The following is a 17432-nucleotide window of genomic DNA, read 5'->3' as shown; positions in this document are numbered from 1 at the left end:
GAGTACGTGCTGCAGGGACCAGAATCCTCCCACTAATCACACCCCCGCCTGCAACACACATACACAGACCCACGCTTCTTACCGAGATGGCATCTTTAATTTCTTTGGCATCGCAATAGGCAAGTGGCCTCATGAGACCCACAATCAGTCGTTCAAACTTCCCCGTCAGCTCATACTTCAAGTCAGCAATGAGGTCCTGTGTTTAGGGTCAGGGGAAGGGAGGGAGGACGAGACGGAGGAGGAAGGGGAGGAGCACTTATGATAAGAATCACATTTAATGAGCACCTACGCTGTAAGGCACCAGGCTACGTAAGCGCATGGAATTGTCACTTTTGGAGGCGTGTGCTATCATCAACCCTAAGACACGGGCTTAGAGACGTCGGGTAACTTGCCCCAAATCATGCAGCTAGCAAATGGTGGTGAAGGATTCAAGTCCATGGCACCGTGTCTCTTCCCCAGCATTGTCTGTTTACTTGTTTACTGGGTGTGTCTCCCACTATCTGTGAGTCCACAGGGCTGACACCTCACAGGTCTCCTTCCCCTGTGTAGCCCTAACACCGAGCACAGTGCCCAAGCATGTAGCAAGTGTTGCAGATGTATCTGTGGCTGAAGAGAAAGGAAGGCAGAACGGTCAGCACAGAGGCTGAGCTGGAATAAAAGAGGAAAGACCCTGAATGAACACACAGGCATATGAAGTCAGCTCCCCAGCCCCACCCCACCTGCCCTCCAGTTGCCATGGTTACCTTGCCATAGAGGGACTTGTAGCTCTGGCAGATCTCTTGCCTCTGCCTGTTGCTCCGAGAAGTGATTAGCTCCAATATGGCCTCCTTGTCACTGCCTAGAAGACAGGAGGGCACCTGTTACCCTACCCCAACCTGCCTCCAGGAAGCCCACCAGGGCTACTCCCTGCAGTCTTCAGGACCAGCCTTCATGAGGCAGTGGTATGGGTGGGGGAGGATCTATGGGGACCCATCAAGCCCCTACTGAGAAGGATCACAGCACCCACAGTCTCTGAGCTCGGAGGACCTGTGATCCAGCCCCCTCATCAGACCCATGATGAAACTGAGGTCCAGAGAGGAACAAGGTCTCATCCAAGCTTTTACAGTGAGACCTGGCTTAGAAAAACCCAGGTATCCTAGCACCCAAGATAGGGTTCCTTCAACAACGAGAAAAATAAAAAAGAATAACCAGCACCAAGTTCAGGGTAGTGGTCACCCCCAAGAGGAAAGGCAGGAGTGATGCTTCAGGAGCGGACCTATCAAGGAGGTTTCAACTCTACGAGGAAGCAAGTGCAATTCCTCAAGGTGGGTGGCAGGCTGGTGGGTGAAGCTTCTATTATTTAGACCTTTTGGTTGGTCTGGAATAGTTCATTATAAAATTATGAAGAATAATACAAAGAGGAGACAAAAGAATCAGTGAGCACGTCTCAACATTTCACTGGCCCCCTTGCCCCCAGCAGGGGCGTGGGCTGTGCCCACATGTGGGAACGTCCCCAAGCTCCCCTTCCTAGGGCTCCCCTGCTGGTAGCTGAGCACCCACCAAACCCCTTCATGGCCGTGTACAGAGCCTCGGCGTCCCGGCTGGGGTCAAAGTCTGGGAAGTCATGAATGGAGCCCCGGTACTTGGTGCCCTGTGGAGAGAGAAAGGAACGTAAACTGCTGACCTTGAGTTCCCAGCCCCAACCCCAGGTCACATTCTCAAGCCCGGGCACAGTCAGAGTCTAGGCTGAGTTCCCTTCCTCTGAAATTAAGCGCTGGCCACAGAAAGCCTGGGCAAGGGTAGGGACGACTCTCCCTACACCTTCTGCCACAGCCTGTCCCCAAGGACAGTGCCATTTCCCCATGGGAGGGTGGCTCCATTGAGCCCACAGTACTGCACAACATTCCCAGAACCCAGGAGGGAGAAAAGCCAGGCTGAGTGCAAGGGGTAGAGATGATCCCTACAAGAGTAACGAGAGCTCTGCCTATTTTTACGGCACTTTACAGTTTATAAGGCCCTTTTGCCTCCACTCATGTGTTTCCAACTCGTAGGAGCACTTAAGATGATCTGTTATCACAAAAACAAACCAAGCCCAAAGAAGGAAAGCCTCTTTCCAGGGATCCCACAGACCCCAGATCTCTGGTCTGTTCCCCTCTGCTCTTCAGGTCTAGAAACCTTGCGGCTGCCAGCTTCTGAGGGGGAGGTCGTGGCCCAAGGGAAGCCCAGAGCCACCCTCAGAATCGATGCCAAGACAAGGTGCCGCCCTTCTGGGCCCAGTAAGCTGAGCTGGCAACTGGCATCTGAGGACAAGCTGGCTGGGTCCTTGGGGTGAAAGGGAGGAGAGGCAGAGCCAGAGGATCTTAGACATCGAACTTGAATGCACAATGGGCTGGTTCACAGAGAAGTCAGATGTGGGTCAGCTACATGGCCCCAGAGAAGTCAGATGTGGGTCAGCTACATGGCCCCAGAGAAGTATGGGGCCAGGAGAGTGGCCGAGAACTGGGAGAGCTGGGGATGCCACAGCCCAAGGCACTGAGCACACGGCATGGTGACAGGGCACTTAAGCCTGGGCCGGGGCCAACGTTAAGGGCTGAAGATTCGGGGAGAAAGAACACCTGACCCTGTCTTTCATGAGCTTCGGACCCAGAAGAGAGACATGCACACAAATCAGCACAGAGCTCGTAATAAATACCCTAGGACAGAGGCACAGTAAATTGGGAAGACAGTGGAGGCCGGTTCCAGCTAAGGGAGGGAACCAGGAAAGGCTTTGTGCAAGGGTTAAGGGTGCACAAACACCATGCCTTAATGGAATAAGAAGCAGGGGCGCCTGGGTGGCTCAGCTGGTGAAGAGACTGACTTAATTTTGGCTCAGGTCATGATCTCAGGGTTCATGGGTTTGAGCCCTGCCTTGGGCTCCACGATCACAGCGCTGAGCCTGCTTCAGATCCTCTCTCTGCCCCTCCCCCACTCTCAAAAATAAATAAATGTTAAAAAACTTTTAATTAAAAGAAAAAGGAGTAAGAAGCAAAGGCAAAAATGAGCCTCTGACAGCCTCCTGCACCCCCAGGGCCCACCCTGAAGGACCTGGCCAGCTGTGTGGACGCCCCCTTGGTTTGTTTGCAGATGCTGCCCCTCTGAGGTATGCATGCGTGGGCGCAGGATTGCTATTTAAAGTTCTGACGGGGCCGGTGACCGGAAAAGGGACACGGCCTTCTTCCCGCCACCGGTGAATCCCCTGCAACCTGATCACACCCCTGGGCAGAGAAGGAGAGTTAGTAACACACGACAAATCCTGGGACCAGAAAAGACACAGTCCCTTGAGAAAGCCCTAGCAGTGTGTGTTTTGCTCACTGAGCATTCCCAGCACCCAGCACAGAGCGTGGCACAACTAAGTACTCACTGAATATCTGTTTCCTGGATGGATAGGCATGAGGATGGATGAATGACTGTGAATATATTCTGAGCAAATCCAAGAAGACTTCCTGGAGGTGAGTTCTAAAATGAGCCCTAAAGGAGGAGTGACAGAGCGGCCCCAAGGACTGGGGGCGGGGGACGGGAAAAGCAGAGAGGGGTAAGGCTCGGCACAGGAAACAGCATGGAAAAGTCCCAGGCACAAGGGCAAGCAAGAACATTCAGGGAGGCGGCCCAGGTTCTTCAGCGCTCAGTGCAGATGCCCAAAGTCGCCAAGACCATGGGACTCCAAGGTGTCAGGAAGAAGGAGAAGAGGAGAAGGTGGGAGGGCACGGGTCGCGGCAGCAAGCCGAGGACCCTCTCCCCTGTTGCTGTTCCTGCACCTCTACCCTGCGCGGTGTTGAGGACAGGGCTGCAAACGAAAGATGAGGCACTGCCATCATGGGGGAAGGGATGTCTTGGGGGAAGGGACATCTAATGACGGACAGGAAGCTTGATCAAAATGTTCCCTTCAAGACAGGCTTGGTGAGGAGCAAGGCCAGTTTCCCATGTATGTCTTTGCACAAGGAAATAAACTCTTCCAGGGGACAGCAGCCAGTTTAGTTATCCCAGGAGGGTCCCTCAGGATCACAGCCACTAGAAGAGGGGGACATGATGGGGGGCCCTAGCACTGGTCCCATTTAGAAGCAGGAGACAGTCCTTCAAATCACCCAGGCCTGGTTTCCCACCATCGGTCATCCTCACGCCAACCTGAAGAATTCTGCATCTCTAGGTGCCATCTGTGTACCTGTTCCCTCTTCTCCACCTCACCCAGATGGCCTGTCACTCCTCGTGCAGACAGGTTCCTGGCCTCCAGCACCCATGGCCAAGGGGAGGGGAGAACAGAGAAGGGACTTTCCACCCTGAAATATTCAGCAGGTCCTGATGCCAGCTGGTGAGCAGCATGGACCCTGGGGCTCTGAGGTCTCAGGACCCATCCCAACTGCTGCTAGAGTAGGAGACTGAGGCCTCTCGGGAGCAGAGCTGATGTCACCCGGAGAGATGGCTGCCCGGCCAGGACTCCACCTCAGAGCAGCCTTGACCAGACCTGACCCAGGCCTCATCTCTGCAGCTGCTAGAGTTCCAGGTACCGGCACCTGCCCCTTTTGCCCCGCCCTCAGTGTTCTCATCCCCCATCATCGAGTTCAAACCCAGAACATCCCTGTGAAATGGATGCCACAGAGCCATGCATCCGGGGCCTTTCTGACACCACGCTATTTCTTCACATCTTTGGGCCTCAAGTTCACCACTTCTAGAAGGAAACACTGGGAGAATAGCACAATTAACACTGGGGGTGATCTGGACCAGATAAAAGAGTGAGCGGCTGGTTCTGGGCACATGTGCTCAGGGTTTCTCAGACCTTTTGGTACTGTCTTCGGCAACCTTCTCCCTCCCCAAACCCTTGCACCCCAAGCGTGCCAAATTACTGTTGCTGCTCTGCACACCCTACATCAACTTCTCTCTGGCCTTCTGTTCCACTGTCCCCTCCCTCTGGAGCACATCAGCCCCCTTGCTGCTACCCAGTAGCTCTCTCCAGGCACCTTTCCCAGTTTCCCCAACCTGCGTGCCCACAGAGCTCCTTTATGCCTCCACTAGAGCATGAGTGCCATGAATGGGGGATAACAGCTCATCTTATGGGATGAGGGACCTCTAAGGCCCTGCCACCCATTGACTCTTGTTTGCAGACTGTCTACTGCCCCCTGGTCCATGGCAACAAGAAACCACAGGTCAGCCAGGCAGAAGCGTGGCCCGGCAGCACTGGAACAGGATTCCAAAGTTCTGTGCCCTAGGTCCTGGCCCCTCTGACCTCCCAGGATCTGCGCAGTCCACTTGGGTCACGCAGAACCCTGCAGTTTGAATGCCTCCCAAGAAACAGCTCCGGCATGACTACATATGGGAAATGGGGAACAGCAAGTTATGCCTTGGACCTCTGCCCATAACCACTAACACTTTCTCTTCCTGGTCAGAGAGACCACTTGTGCAAGTGCAGTCCTCAGAGGCTGATAGGGAGGTCACAGCTAGGACTTTTTTGAGTATGGATCCTATATCACATGATACACTGTGCTCTTCAAAAATTGTGAAGATATCCTTAAGAATAGGTACCCTTAAGGCCCTTGTTCGCTGGGAGGCCCAGAGAGAGTCAGAACTCCCCCAAGATCACACAGCTCCTGTATTAGGTCTATGGCCAGCAGCTCTGTGACTGAAGTGAGGAGCAAAAGGGGCCAAGTCAGGTGTCCCCTGTGGGTGTTTTTTAAATGTTTTCATTTATTTATTTTGAGAAAGAGCGCCCACGTGTGTGTTTGAGTGGGGCAGGGGCAGAGAGAGAGGGAGAGAGAGCATCCCAAGCAGGCTCCGCACTGTCTATGCAGAGCCGGACACAGGGCTCGAACTCACAAACTGTGAGATCATGACCTGAGCCAAAATCAAGGGTCAGATGCTTAACCTGCTGAGCCACCCAGGTGCCCCAGGTGCCCCCTTGGTTTTATTCTCCATTCTTGGTCATCATCATTGCAGTGGCCCTATCTCCTTCTCTAAGGCTAGCCAACAAGGGTCACTCTCAGGTGAACCGTGGCACAGAATGACACGTAGCTCTGCCCAAGGACGGAACCCAATCCTGGCCACGCCCAGGAGTAAAAGCTCCACCACGCCTTAGCTTCTACTGCCCAGCAAAGTTGTCATGCAGCATGAGAGATTGGGGTCTCCCAAGCCAGGATATCCCAGGTGCACGTGACAAGGGACACTTCCATCTCCAGAGCAGAGAGAACCCTCTAATGCTTTTGCCTACCCGGTAGCCATCTCCCTGGGGAACCACTTAAGCCATGTAGTTCAGGTAGGACCAACTCTACCATCTGAATCCAAGTTACCATTGGCCCAGCCAACGAGAGCCAAACCTAGGACTTTTCCTGGAATCACTGGGAATAAGTTAGGCTGTTTCCTCCAGGCTGCCCAGGAAGCAGAATGGAAGCCTAGGACAGCTGGTGTCTAGAGCACCAAATCAGGGAAGAGCCGCCCAAGAATGACGCCATGCAGAGGAACTCTAGTTCACAGAGGCAGAATCCTGACAATATCATTTGGGTCCCTGGAACCAGCCCAACCTGAAGCCCTGGACTTTTCAGTCATATAAGCCAATATACATCTGATTAGGATGTTATATGCTGTCATTGGTCACTTGCAATTAAAAAGGATGTGATTTGTAACAGGAGCAAGCAAAGCCTGAGAACCTCCCTTGCTCCTTTCTAGATGAAGGTACCCGGGATCTGCAGAGTGGGCCTCGTGACTCTAGAAGCCCAGGAAAGGCAGAGCACACGCTTCAGGAGGGGAAAGGCTCCTTACCTGTGCTGGTTTGGCCATGGTATCAGGTTCTGCAGCAGATAACACTGTGGAGAAGAAAGAGACCCGTGAGATCTGGTCCCCTCCATTCTTTCCCCCAATTTCCTCACCCATCTTTCCTCCCAAGGGAAGGCAGGCTCCCCCTACTGTTTTCCAGCTGCGTCCAGCCCTTTTGGTTAGATTATCCCCTGACCTGCTTCAGGGCCAGATGCCTTTTTCAGAAGACAATGAACAGACTAGCCTGTGTCCAGATACTCACACCAGGATGGGAAAGAGACTTGGAACCCAGAAGGAGACAGGGAGCGACCACCGACCCGCACGACTCCCCCAGGCGGTGCAGGGCACTTGCTCAGGTATCCCACTTAACCCTCACAGCGATCCTCCCCAGCACCAGATTCTCCCTTTCCACAGGGGAAGAAATGGAGGATGGGGGGAGTCAGGGAGGTTGCACCATTTACCCAAAGTCATACAGCTTAAAGATGAATGCAACAAAGTCCAGACTCCAGAGTCCATGCTATCTGCACCACGCATGTTCTATGTCTAAGTCACCAAGAATGGTTCCAGAGGCCAGGGCTTAACGTCCTACAGATGAGAGTGCTCAAAGGGCTCTGGGCCACCTGTTGCAAATATCTGAAGGGCTGTCGTTCCTGTGGAAGTCAGTGAGCATTTCTTTAGCGTCTACTCTGATTAGGCACTGCTCTAGGCACTGATGACACAGCAATCCGTAAAAGAGATTTTTAAAGCCCTGCTTTTCTGTGGCTTACTCCATAATGGGGAAGAATAACATGCATATGACAAAAAGTAAAAAGAAAAGATAATACTTGGTCAGGAGAGAGTGACACGGGGTACAAGTCTAGGCTGAGTGATCAGAGGATCGCAAGAACCATGCCGATCCCTGGGGGCAGTGTGGTCAATGGACCCACTGAGGCTAATGTGGCAGCAGGGAGTGGAGGCAGGGGACCAGCACTGAGGACTTTTCGCTGATAGGACAAATGGGACACATGATCTGATCAAAGGGGGTGTAGGAGACAGCGTCTAGAGTGAAGAAACAAGGAACAAAAATGTCTTACCTAAAAAAGAAATGAAAAAGGGGCTGTAACTGGTTTGGAAATGGGAAGCACAGGGGCGGGGCAGGCTAATGGGCACTCTCAGCAGGAAGGCAGGGATGGAAGTGAAGCAATTTTCCGGGGACAAGAGATGAAGGAAGGGCCGGTCCGTTCCGTTTCAGTCAGGACCGTACGATTGGGTCTTTTTAAACCATGTCTGTGTATTACTTTTGAAGATTTTTTTATAGTTATTTATTTTTGAGAAAGAGACAGAGGGTGAGCAGGGGAGGGGCAGAGAGAGAGAGGGAGTCACAGAATCTGAAGCAGGCTCCAGGCTCTGAGCTGTCAGCACAGAGCCCGACACGGGGCTCGAACTCCTGAACCCGAGCTGAAGTTGGATGCTCAACCGACTGAGCCACCCAGGCGCCCCTGTGTGTTACTTTTTAAAAGTAAGAATAATAACCTCAATCAGCTCCTACAAGGAGCAGAACTAGAAGAGCGGAAACCAGAGTGGCATTTTAGCTCAGTGCTTTCCCGTTCTCCGTGTAGCCCACCACCACCAAAAGAAAAGAAAAACCCAAAAAACAACAACAACAAAAACTTAGGGGAAGTCAGCCCTTGACCTCAGTCCATAATCCTGCTCCCATCTTGGGGCACTAGAGACAGTGTGACACGGTAGAGAGAACACAGGTTTTGGAGTCAGGTGGACAGAACTGGATTGCCACTTATTAGCTACGTGCCCTTCAGCATATTGCTCATCTTTGAGTTCAAGGTCATCTCAAGTACAAAACTGGGGCTTTCCCTTTGCTCCCTTGCAGGACTGTTGGAGGAGGAGACATTTTAATTGAAGTCAAGGCCAGAGCACAGGAGGCCAGGTACTCATTGCACTGGTGGGAAGTTCTGACGGGGCTTTGTCGTGTTTGCCTGTGTCCCCAGTGCCTGATCATGAGTCCCCCACACTGCAGTCAGCAGACAGACAGGAGGAGGGGTTGGGAGTGAACAGCAGAGGACAGAGATCTGTCTGCAACCCCAGCAGAGCTTGAGGAAACCCTGCTGTTTCCCTGACAACCAGGGGCCCCTCTGTACAAACATGCAACTCTCACCAGGAAATGGAAACTCCCCCCCCCCCCCCAGGGAGGGGGGCCCAAGTCTACCCCAGGGCCTGGCGGGGGAGCCAGCTCAGGGGTTTTCCAGCCCTGGGGCATGGTGTGGGCAGGGGGTGAGGGATCCCCAAGGCCAGCATAGAAATGGACAGAAAGAGGCCTGGGAACTCCACTGAGGCAGGCAGGGCTAAGGCCTGTCACCTGCACCTCCAGTCTGGAAGCATTTTCCTTTGGCCTTGTTGCTGGAAACTTCAGCTGCTGGCTGTAGCCCAGGCCCATCTGGACGAGAGCCCTTTCCAAGGAGAGACGGCTTAGAGGAAGGGCCTCCAAGTCTTTGGGAAAATATCCTCAGCTCAGAGAGCAGTCTGTGTGTGCTTCATATGAGTGCACGTCTTGCTTCTTCCAGAACTAGAGGTTGAGACGGCCATTTTTGGGGTGGGGAGGGGTTTGAATCTCCAACAGCCCCTCCTCTGTGTGTTTAGGGAAGCCCTGGTGCTAATCAGAGGCGCCATCTACCTTGGCTTTACAAGGGTCTCTGACCCCTCCCAGAGCAACCCAGACTGTACCTCTCAAATTGGTTGAATGAATGTGTTACATACAATATTTCAGAATCCCAGAGGGCTCTTAACCATCCACTACTTCAGGCCCCTCATTTTCTAGATGAGGTAAAGGCATTTCAGGGAGGGTAAGTAACTTGCCAAGGCCCAGACAATGGCCAATATCTGTGCCTCCAAGCCCCAGGTCATAAGCCCTTACACCACTGTGGACCCTGGCTGCAATGGGATATTAGGAGAGGCCCAAGAAAAAGACCTAGGTCTGATTCTCAATCTGTCTGTAACCTCAGACAAGCCAGGTTCCCGTTCTGGACCTCAGTTTCTTCATCTGTAAAATGGGGATAATATCACTCTCTCTTTGGGAAAATCCAGAGTGGATGAGAGAGGCTTTTATAGATTTCAACCATGAATTTTCATAGCAAAATCTAGAATATTAGTCTCAGGGGCTTCTCTCCCAGGTCACAGGATTCTTCTCTATCCCTAAGCCTCCCCCCTACCCAATATGCTAGTCTTATCATCCTGGTTGAAATAGCTTCACAAGACTGGCAGGTATGGCCATTCTAGACCTGTGCCTCTCTCCTCCCAGGAACCCTGAACCTCTTCTGACCTGGATATGCAACAGGGCTCATGATGACTGATCGTTCCAGAAATCCATTCAAGGGTGGGGGGCGGGGGGTGGGCACCTGGGTGGCTCAGTCAGTTAAACATCTGACTTTTGATTTCAGCTCAGGTTGTGATCGCACAGTTTGTGAGGTTGAGCCCTGTGTCAGGCTCTGTGCTGACTGCAGAGCTTGCTTGGGATTCTCTCCCTCCCTCTCTCTCTGCCCCTCCCCTGCTATGTGGGTGCATGCCTCTCTCTCTCAAAAAACAATTATTTTAATTGTTATTTAATTAAATATTATCTGATAATAATTATGTGATTATATAATATAAATAATAAATATTATTAGTTATTATTTAATAATTAAATAATTATTGAGAGACACAGAGCACAAGCTGGGGAGGGGCAGAGAGAGGGAGACACAGAATCTGAAGCAGGCTCCAGGCTCTGGTCTGTGAGCACAGAGGCCGATGCTGGGCTTGAGCTCATAGACCATGAGATCATGACCTGAGCCAAAGTCGGACACTTAACCGACTGAGCCACCCAGGTATCCCCCCAATTTTTTTTTTTTAAATCTATTCAAGGGTAGAGTCTCCCAGTGGCTTTTTGCTACTCTGGCTACCCCCCTGCCTTAGTCCTTTAGCCTGCAAGCAATTAAGTTTCCTTCCTTCCCCTTTGGGAGCTCCAGACTGATTCCAGGAGGAATGCTCTAGGGTAGAGAACACACCAGAGCTGGCAGGACTTATGGCTTACCACTGCCCAAGTGCAAGACCTGGGAAACCACAAGCTGGACAGGGGAAGGGTCTTGCCAAATCATGCAAGAGGTGTGGGCTTTCAGGTAGGACCTCGCTGGGAGTCACAGCTCCACCCCCAGTGTGTGATTTAAGTAAACTACCTTAACTCAATCTCAATTTCCATATCTGCAGAATGCACGTAAAACTTATCTTCAAGTACTGGTAAATAAATGAAATAGCAGATGAAGAGCCCTAAGCACAGTGCCTATTACAGAATAAAGTCTCAATAAATGGTAGCTTTTATTATGATAAAACCAAACATTTACAGTGGAAGCAGAGTGGCATCGTAATCAAGAACGCAGGCTTTGCAGGCATGGCCTGAGTTCAAATCCAGACACATCAGGGGCACCTGGGTGGCTCAGCCGGCTAAGCTTCTCACTTCGGCTCAGGTCACGGGTTTGTGACTGCAAACCCCGTGTTGGGCTCTGTGCTGACAGCTCAGAGCCTGGAGCCTGCTTTGGTTTCTACGTCTCCTTCTCTCTCTCTGCTCCTCTCTGGCTCACACTTTGCCTCTTTCTCTCAAAAATAAACATTAAAAAAATAAATAAATAAATAAATAAACCAACATTTATATAGGGAAAAAAACTCGACATTCCAGAAAATTCCTAGCTCATGACCTAGGGCAAGTTCTGTCATTTCTCTCTGACTCAGTTTCTGCATCTGGGAAATGCTAATATCCTAAGGTTTTTGGTGAAAATTCTATAAACTAAGGTGGGTAAAATACTCAGCATGGCCAGGAACACATTAAATGTGTAGTAAGTGGTGGCTTCTGTTATCAAGGTCATCGTTGCAGAGCAGTGGTCTCCAAAGTGGGGTACACTACAAGCCACTGGGGTGCAGGACAAAAACATTACAACTTCCTCAATTTTTTTTGCCTTGTCCTTTTCTGTTGCATTTGTGCCACACATATACAGTTATAAGACGCATGTTAGGGGTTCAGGCTGATAGATGTGCACAATCAGGAGTCTGGACTTCAAGGGAATAAAGCAGATAGAGGGGACAGGAGATGTCAGACTGAACAGAAACACCAGCGTAAGAAAAAAGCATTTCTGTTCTCCAAAGGTGTCTTGCCTACTTTGGAGGAAGACAGAGCACTTTCAGGGAGGGTGGCAATGCTGAGCGTAGGGGGTAAAACCAGGTGTGTGGGGGGAAGTAAATGTGAGAATAATCAAAAAATAACTTGGGGGGGAGCCTGGGTGGCTCAGTCAGTTGAGCCTCTGACTTCGGCTCAGGTCATGATCTCGCGGTCTGTGAGTTCGAGCCCCGCGTCGGGCTCTGGGCTGACAGCTCAGAGCCTGGAGCCTGCTTCACATTCTGGGTCTCCCTCTCTCTCTCTCTGCCCTCTCCCACTCATGCTGTCTCTCTCTATCTCTCAAAAATAAATAAACATTAAAAATATTAAAAAAAAATAACTTGGAAGGTCACACACTCAGCCAGACCTCTGTGCCCCTAAGGCCTGGGGACTCTAACTTGGGCCAGGTCACTCCTTGCCCTCTTGTCCCCAGGGACTCCTTTCAATGCAGGCCATCTTAGCTCAGCATCCAAGGCTCACGACATCCTTCCTGATTTGTCTTCCCCTCTCTCTCCTTCACCCACCACCACACTCCTTCCCCACTAAGCCCACACAACCCCTTCTACCAGCATTTTCTATCCAGCCTTCTAGCATCAAAACCAGTGCTTTTCAATTCTGGCTTCATTAATGCCACCTGGGGACTTTTTCCAATTTACCAAAGCGTAAGGTCAATGCCCAGAGATTCTGACTCATTGGTTTCTGGGGTGAGGCGTAGGCTTTGGTAATTTTTAAAAACTTTTCTAGGTGATTCTTCCAACTCTTCCAGGAAGCCAGGAGGGATTTCTCTTGCCTCTGAACCCCCCATAGTACTCAGAAATCACCTATATTAGACTGGCTTGGGTCAACCATTTGGATTTACCACTCCTCAGATAGAGGGAGGTTGCTTTCCTCCAAGGTATTCTAGGAAAAAAATCTACCTCAAACCCTCCGGGTTATCTGATTCCTGTCTGTCTTTGAGTTATTTTATAGCTCGGTAATTTGTAGGTAAATGGTGGTAATATAAAATAATTCTTATAGACACCCTCATACTATTTATCTGATAAAGGTCCAATTAATTCCCCTCTCCTTCTGCCGGAAAAACCAGTTTGCCTCCATTTGAAAATTCCTTTTAAAAAAAGTGTCTGCTGATTCTCTTTCAAGCTGGTTTTAACATCTGCCTGTCCAGTCATTAGTAAGTTAGTAGAATAAAATCTTGGCACATGATCATTTTTATATCTTTTGAATCATGATTTTACTGTTTCTTAAAAATGACTGTTCCTGCTTCTTTGCTGTACCCCTTAGCATAGGGTATGACTCATAAGGATTGTTGGGTGAAACACATTGAGCTGTTTCAATACTTTCTTAGTGACCCCGTTGGGGGTAAAAAAATCATACAATAAGAGGACATCCAGGCTAGTGGTTTTCAAACTGTGCTTAGTTCCTCATTATATAGCCAGGAGAGGAAATAACTTGAGGGGTTAAGTATAATTTGCCCAATGTCACTAAGAAAACTAGTGATGAAGCAGGGGCTCATTTTTCAAAAAATATTTACTGAGCTTGTCCATTGGCTGGAGATGGGGGTAGAATAAAAACTGAGACCGATGAGTCTCCCACCCACACAAAGCTGGCAATCTAGTGCAGTAATCTGCAATTGTTTTGATCTCATATACCACCAGTAACAAACAACAAAAAAAAAATTGAGCATTCATCACGATAAAAATATATTTTGTAAGCATGAGATTAAAGGCATATGTAAGAAGAGGCCTGTCTCTTCCTGTACCCCAGAAAATCATCTTCGCGCCCCCCAGGATGTGTGCACCCGACTCCAGAGGCCCCTGGCCTATAAAATCGATATCCTTCCCTTCCCCTTTTCCTGATGGCTCCTCCCCCAGTCTGCAGGAAGACACCAGGATCGGCCCCACAGTCCCCGGGGAGCAAGCCTTTGATGAAGCCAGGGGGAAATGCCATTCCTGGCCTTGTGCCTGGGCACACCCCCCCCAGCTGGAGGCACTCGGGTTTCTTAGAGAGCAGTGTCTCTCCCTCTCCTGACCCAGAACCCTTGATCTCAGGGTTGGGCAAGTCCCCAGGAGATCCTCGGGCTGCCCCAGGTTTAGAATGGGATGGGCCTGGGTTTGAACCCCAGTTCAGGTCACTTTTGTGAGAGACAGCAATGTGTAGTGTCTAATGGGACAGACGCTGGAGCCCCATTGCCTGACAGTGAAGCCTGACCTGCACTTTGGGAGCTGTTTGGCCTTGGGCAAGTACTTAGCCTCGTATGCAAAACAGGATAAAAAGAGTGCCCAGCTCAGAGGAGTGCTGGCGAGGACAGAAAGAAGACAGACACATCTAGAGCCTCGAAGTGGCCCTGACACACAGGAAACACAACGTTAGCCGTTAGTATTATTTCTTCCCTAAACTTCTGAGGGCTGACTTCCCACGTCTGCAAAATAGGCATGGTAACAGCATGTAATATATCAAGGCTTCGGCCAGAGCCTGACAAGTTGGAAGGGTTCAATAAACAATGCAGGTTACGATTTTATTATTATTTCAGAAGCACCAGGACACCCGTTTTACAGATGAGGAACCTGAGGCTCAGGTCACCTGCCTTCTCAAGCACCACACCCTTCTGAGATGACAACGGTGGCCCTTGCTTCTCTGGGCACAGCACTCTGCAGTTTACAAGGCGCTCTCACAGCTGCTGTCTTATAATCTCAGGAGGGTATCAACCTCCTCCTCATTTTACAGGAGGGCAATCTGAAGCTCAAAGAACCCAAAGACAGTCATTTCTCCCTAGCCAGTCTCTGTGGGAGCTTCTCAATCCCAGGAGGAAAGGAAATGCAGTGGCTGGATGCCTAGCCAAGAAGTTTATAAGCATAACAGTCCCCCCCCAGCCAAAGACTCCGTCTCCTCCGTTGTGGAGGTGCAGGGAGGGCGGGTGTGAGGACAAGACCCGGACTTGCATGCTCAGAAATCAGGGTACAGACCACATCCTGCACTTTGTCCCCACCCAGGAAGTATCTTGGAGAAGCTGGGTGGGGTGAGGCTAAGTGATACCACTGGGCCTCCCCAGAAAATCCTAGAATAATACAACATGAGGAGTCATGCAGCCTGCACCCATTCTACCAGCTGGATGCCCTGGACACATCTCTTACCCCTCTACAGAGGAAGGAACTAACGCCCAGAAGGGTAGATGTGCCCAGGGCCCCAGCTACTCAGAGGCTGGGGCCGAGGCTGGAGCCTGGTGGCCCAAGGTTCCTGCTGGGTGCTGCACTGCAGATGCTCCAGAGGCTGGCAGCTTCCCAACACTGCAGAACTCCCCCGCCCCGTCCCAGGGGTCAGCTCCAATAGGCAAGGTTCCGCACTTCCAAAGGACAGCCCCCCTCCTTTGCACACTGGTGTCCACACTCTGCCCCAGCAAGAGCTATGGCCCTTACTCAGAAACCGCAAATATTTTCTGAATCTGAGCAGCCAGTGCCTTGGGAACAAAGGGTGGAAGGCAAGGAAAGATGGATGAGTGACTGTCACAGCTGCAGAGGGGGATGCAGGCCTGTGCCTCCCTCCCTGGCCCCACCCAACTCCCAGAATCCTAAGTCCTAGAACAGTTGAATCCTAGAACACCAGCGCTGGAAGCGACAGCCAGTTGAGCAGCCTTTGCTACGGATGGTTAACCAAGCCCCAGAGAGGGAAGGGCCTTGCCCAAGGACCCCTCCAGCACCTGGAACTGTAACCCTGTTTTCCATGACTCCCAGGCCAGTGCCCTCTGCATGGCACAGGGCCTACCAGCTGGAAGGGCAAGGTCTGTGGGAGCTGCAGCTGGATGGATCATTCACCTGGAAGGGCCAACCAGGACAGGATATCCCTCCTGGGTCAGTGGGCTAGCAATTTAAGGTGTGCTTTGGGTGGGGCAGGGGAAGTGAGGGAAAAGAGCAGAAGGAGGAAACCAGAGTCCTTTCACCAACCCAGGAGCCATATGGCCAAATTTGGAATTGTCGGGAAGACCCAAGGGGGTTTAGAGAAAAGGAAGGGGAGGGAGGAAGCAAAGGCTGGATTCTCTTAGCAAAAGCCCCCACCCCCACCCCTTCCCCTTACAGGGCTTACAAGCGTCGCCCAGGCTTCCCAAGCCTGTAATCCCAAACTTGCAATCATTCCTTGCAGCTGACAAATAAATCAATTTTAACGATAGCCATCATTTCCACCAAGAGGGTCTGAGTTTATCAGCTCTGGAGTTGGAATAGGAACTTGAGGCTCAGAGAGGGAAAGCTACGGATTCAAGGTCACACTGAAAGTTGATGGTGAGGCTGGGATTGGATTCAGGGTATTTCAGTCGCATGCGGGTATTTTGGGAGTTATCTGAAGCCCCAAGAGCTTTGGTTAGGCCTAAAATGGGCTTCCGGAGAGCAGAAAGAAGGGTGGGGCCTCCGTCCTTAGAGCCCGGCTCCAAGTCTCCTTTAGGCCAGCGGTGATCCAAAGGGGACGGGCGGGTCCCTGGGGTGTGAACAAGCCAGTCCCCCCCCATCGGTCTGCACACAGAGCCTTCTTTCCAACAACACCCACAAACCGCTGCACCAGCGGCTGGATGATATGACTCTTTCTGCAGCCTCAGTCTCCGTTTGGCCTCAGCCACACCCTTCCCTGCGGGTCCTTAGACCCCCGTCCAGCTGTCCCCAACCCTAGATCTTCTAAGTCTCTCCAGCCCCCTCCCCCTCTCAAAGCGCGGCCAGCACCCGGCTCTGCGTCTGCCGGGTTGCCCCCAGCCCCCGAACCACACCCGCTGCAGGTCGGTCCGCCCGCCCCTCTCCTCCCCTCCTTTCCCCTCCTGCTCTCCCCTCCCCCAGCCAGAGCGACTTCGCCTCTGCTTCTACGCTCGCGGCTCTAAATTTGCTCCACTGCGTTCCCCCCGGCACGTTCAGCCCGCGACCCTCCCGGGTTACCGCGCCCTCGCGTTCCCGCCCCGCCGCCGCTCCCCACCTGCCCGCGCCCTCCACCTGCCCGCACCCCTCCCAGGAGCCTCGCGGGAGGCACAGGTCAGCAATGACTGGGCGTTTATTGCTCGTCCCCGCGTCCCTGCAGCCCCCAGGAAGGGGAATCCCTCGAAGCGATCCCCTCTCCGGCCTCAACCCACTCACCGCGCGGCGGAGGCTTCCTGTAGCGGACTGGGAGACGGACGCGCGGACGCGACGCAGAGCTCGCAGGGTGGGAGCCCGTTAGCCGAGCAGGAGCAGCAGCGCGGGGCGGGCCGGGAGGACAGCTGGCGGCTGCTCCCCCGCAGGACACGTGGCGCGCGAAGGCCAATCGGGCTCGCCCCGCCTCCTCTCCCCCAGCCCCACCCCCCCAAGTTCATTCGCTCCTGGAATCTTAGAATGTCACCAGCCCGGAGCGGCCCAGCCCCACAGCCCAGAGAACCTACGTCAGTGCTCAGACCCCCGCAAAGACCTAGAGAAAGTAGGGGGATCTGGCCAAGGCTACTCAAGGCCAGAAGTCAGGGCTTCTGATTCCCTGAGCTGGATATTTCTCCCCCAAATTC

General features: G+C 52.1%; 1 protein-coding gene across 2 annotated transcripts in view; it reads right to left on the bottom strand.

Annotated features, from left to right (window-relative positions):
• The window catches only part of ANXA6 (annexin A6), a 48949-nt gene extending 31782 nt beyond the window's left edge, over window positions 1-17167 (bottom strand). For both annotated transcript variants that reach the window (XM_047872866.1, XM_047872876.1), the window contains exons 1-5: window positions 17035-17167; window positions 6763-6806; window positions 1540-1630; window positions 744-838; window positions 83-196 (exon numbers count right to left, since the gene is read on the bottom strand). In XM_047872866.1, coding sequence (XP_047728822.1) covers window positions 83-196; window positions 744-838; window positions 1540-1630; window positions 6763-6780 — 318 coding nt within the window. In that variant the 5' untranslated portion in view covers window positions 6781-6806; window positions 17035-17167. The remainder of the gene's footprint in view (window positions 1-82; window positions 197-743; window positions 839-1539; window positions 1631-6762; window positions 6807-17034) is intronic.
• Between the last annotated feature and the right edge of the window lie 265 nt (window positions 17168-17432).

The sequence above is a fragment of the Prionailurus viverrinus genome, chromosome A1, assembly GCF_022837055.1.
Source record: "Prionailurus viverrinus isolate Anna chromosome A1, UM_Priviv_1.0, whole genome shotgun sequence".
Taxonomy (NCBI): Eukaryota; Metazoa; Chordata; class Mammalia; order Carnivora; family Felidae; genus Prionailurus; species Prionailurus viverrinus.
The sequence above is the reverse complement of the archived record's forward strand: the minus strand, read 5'-3'. Positions and strand labels throughout refer to the sequence as shown.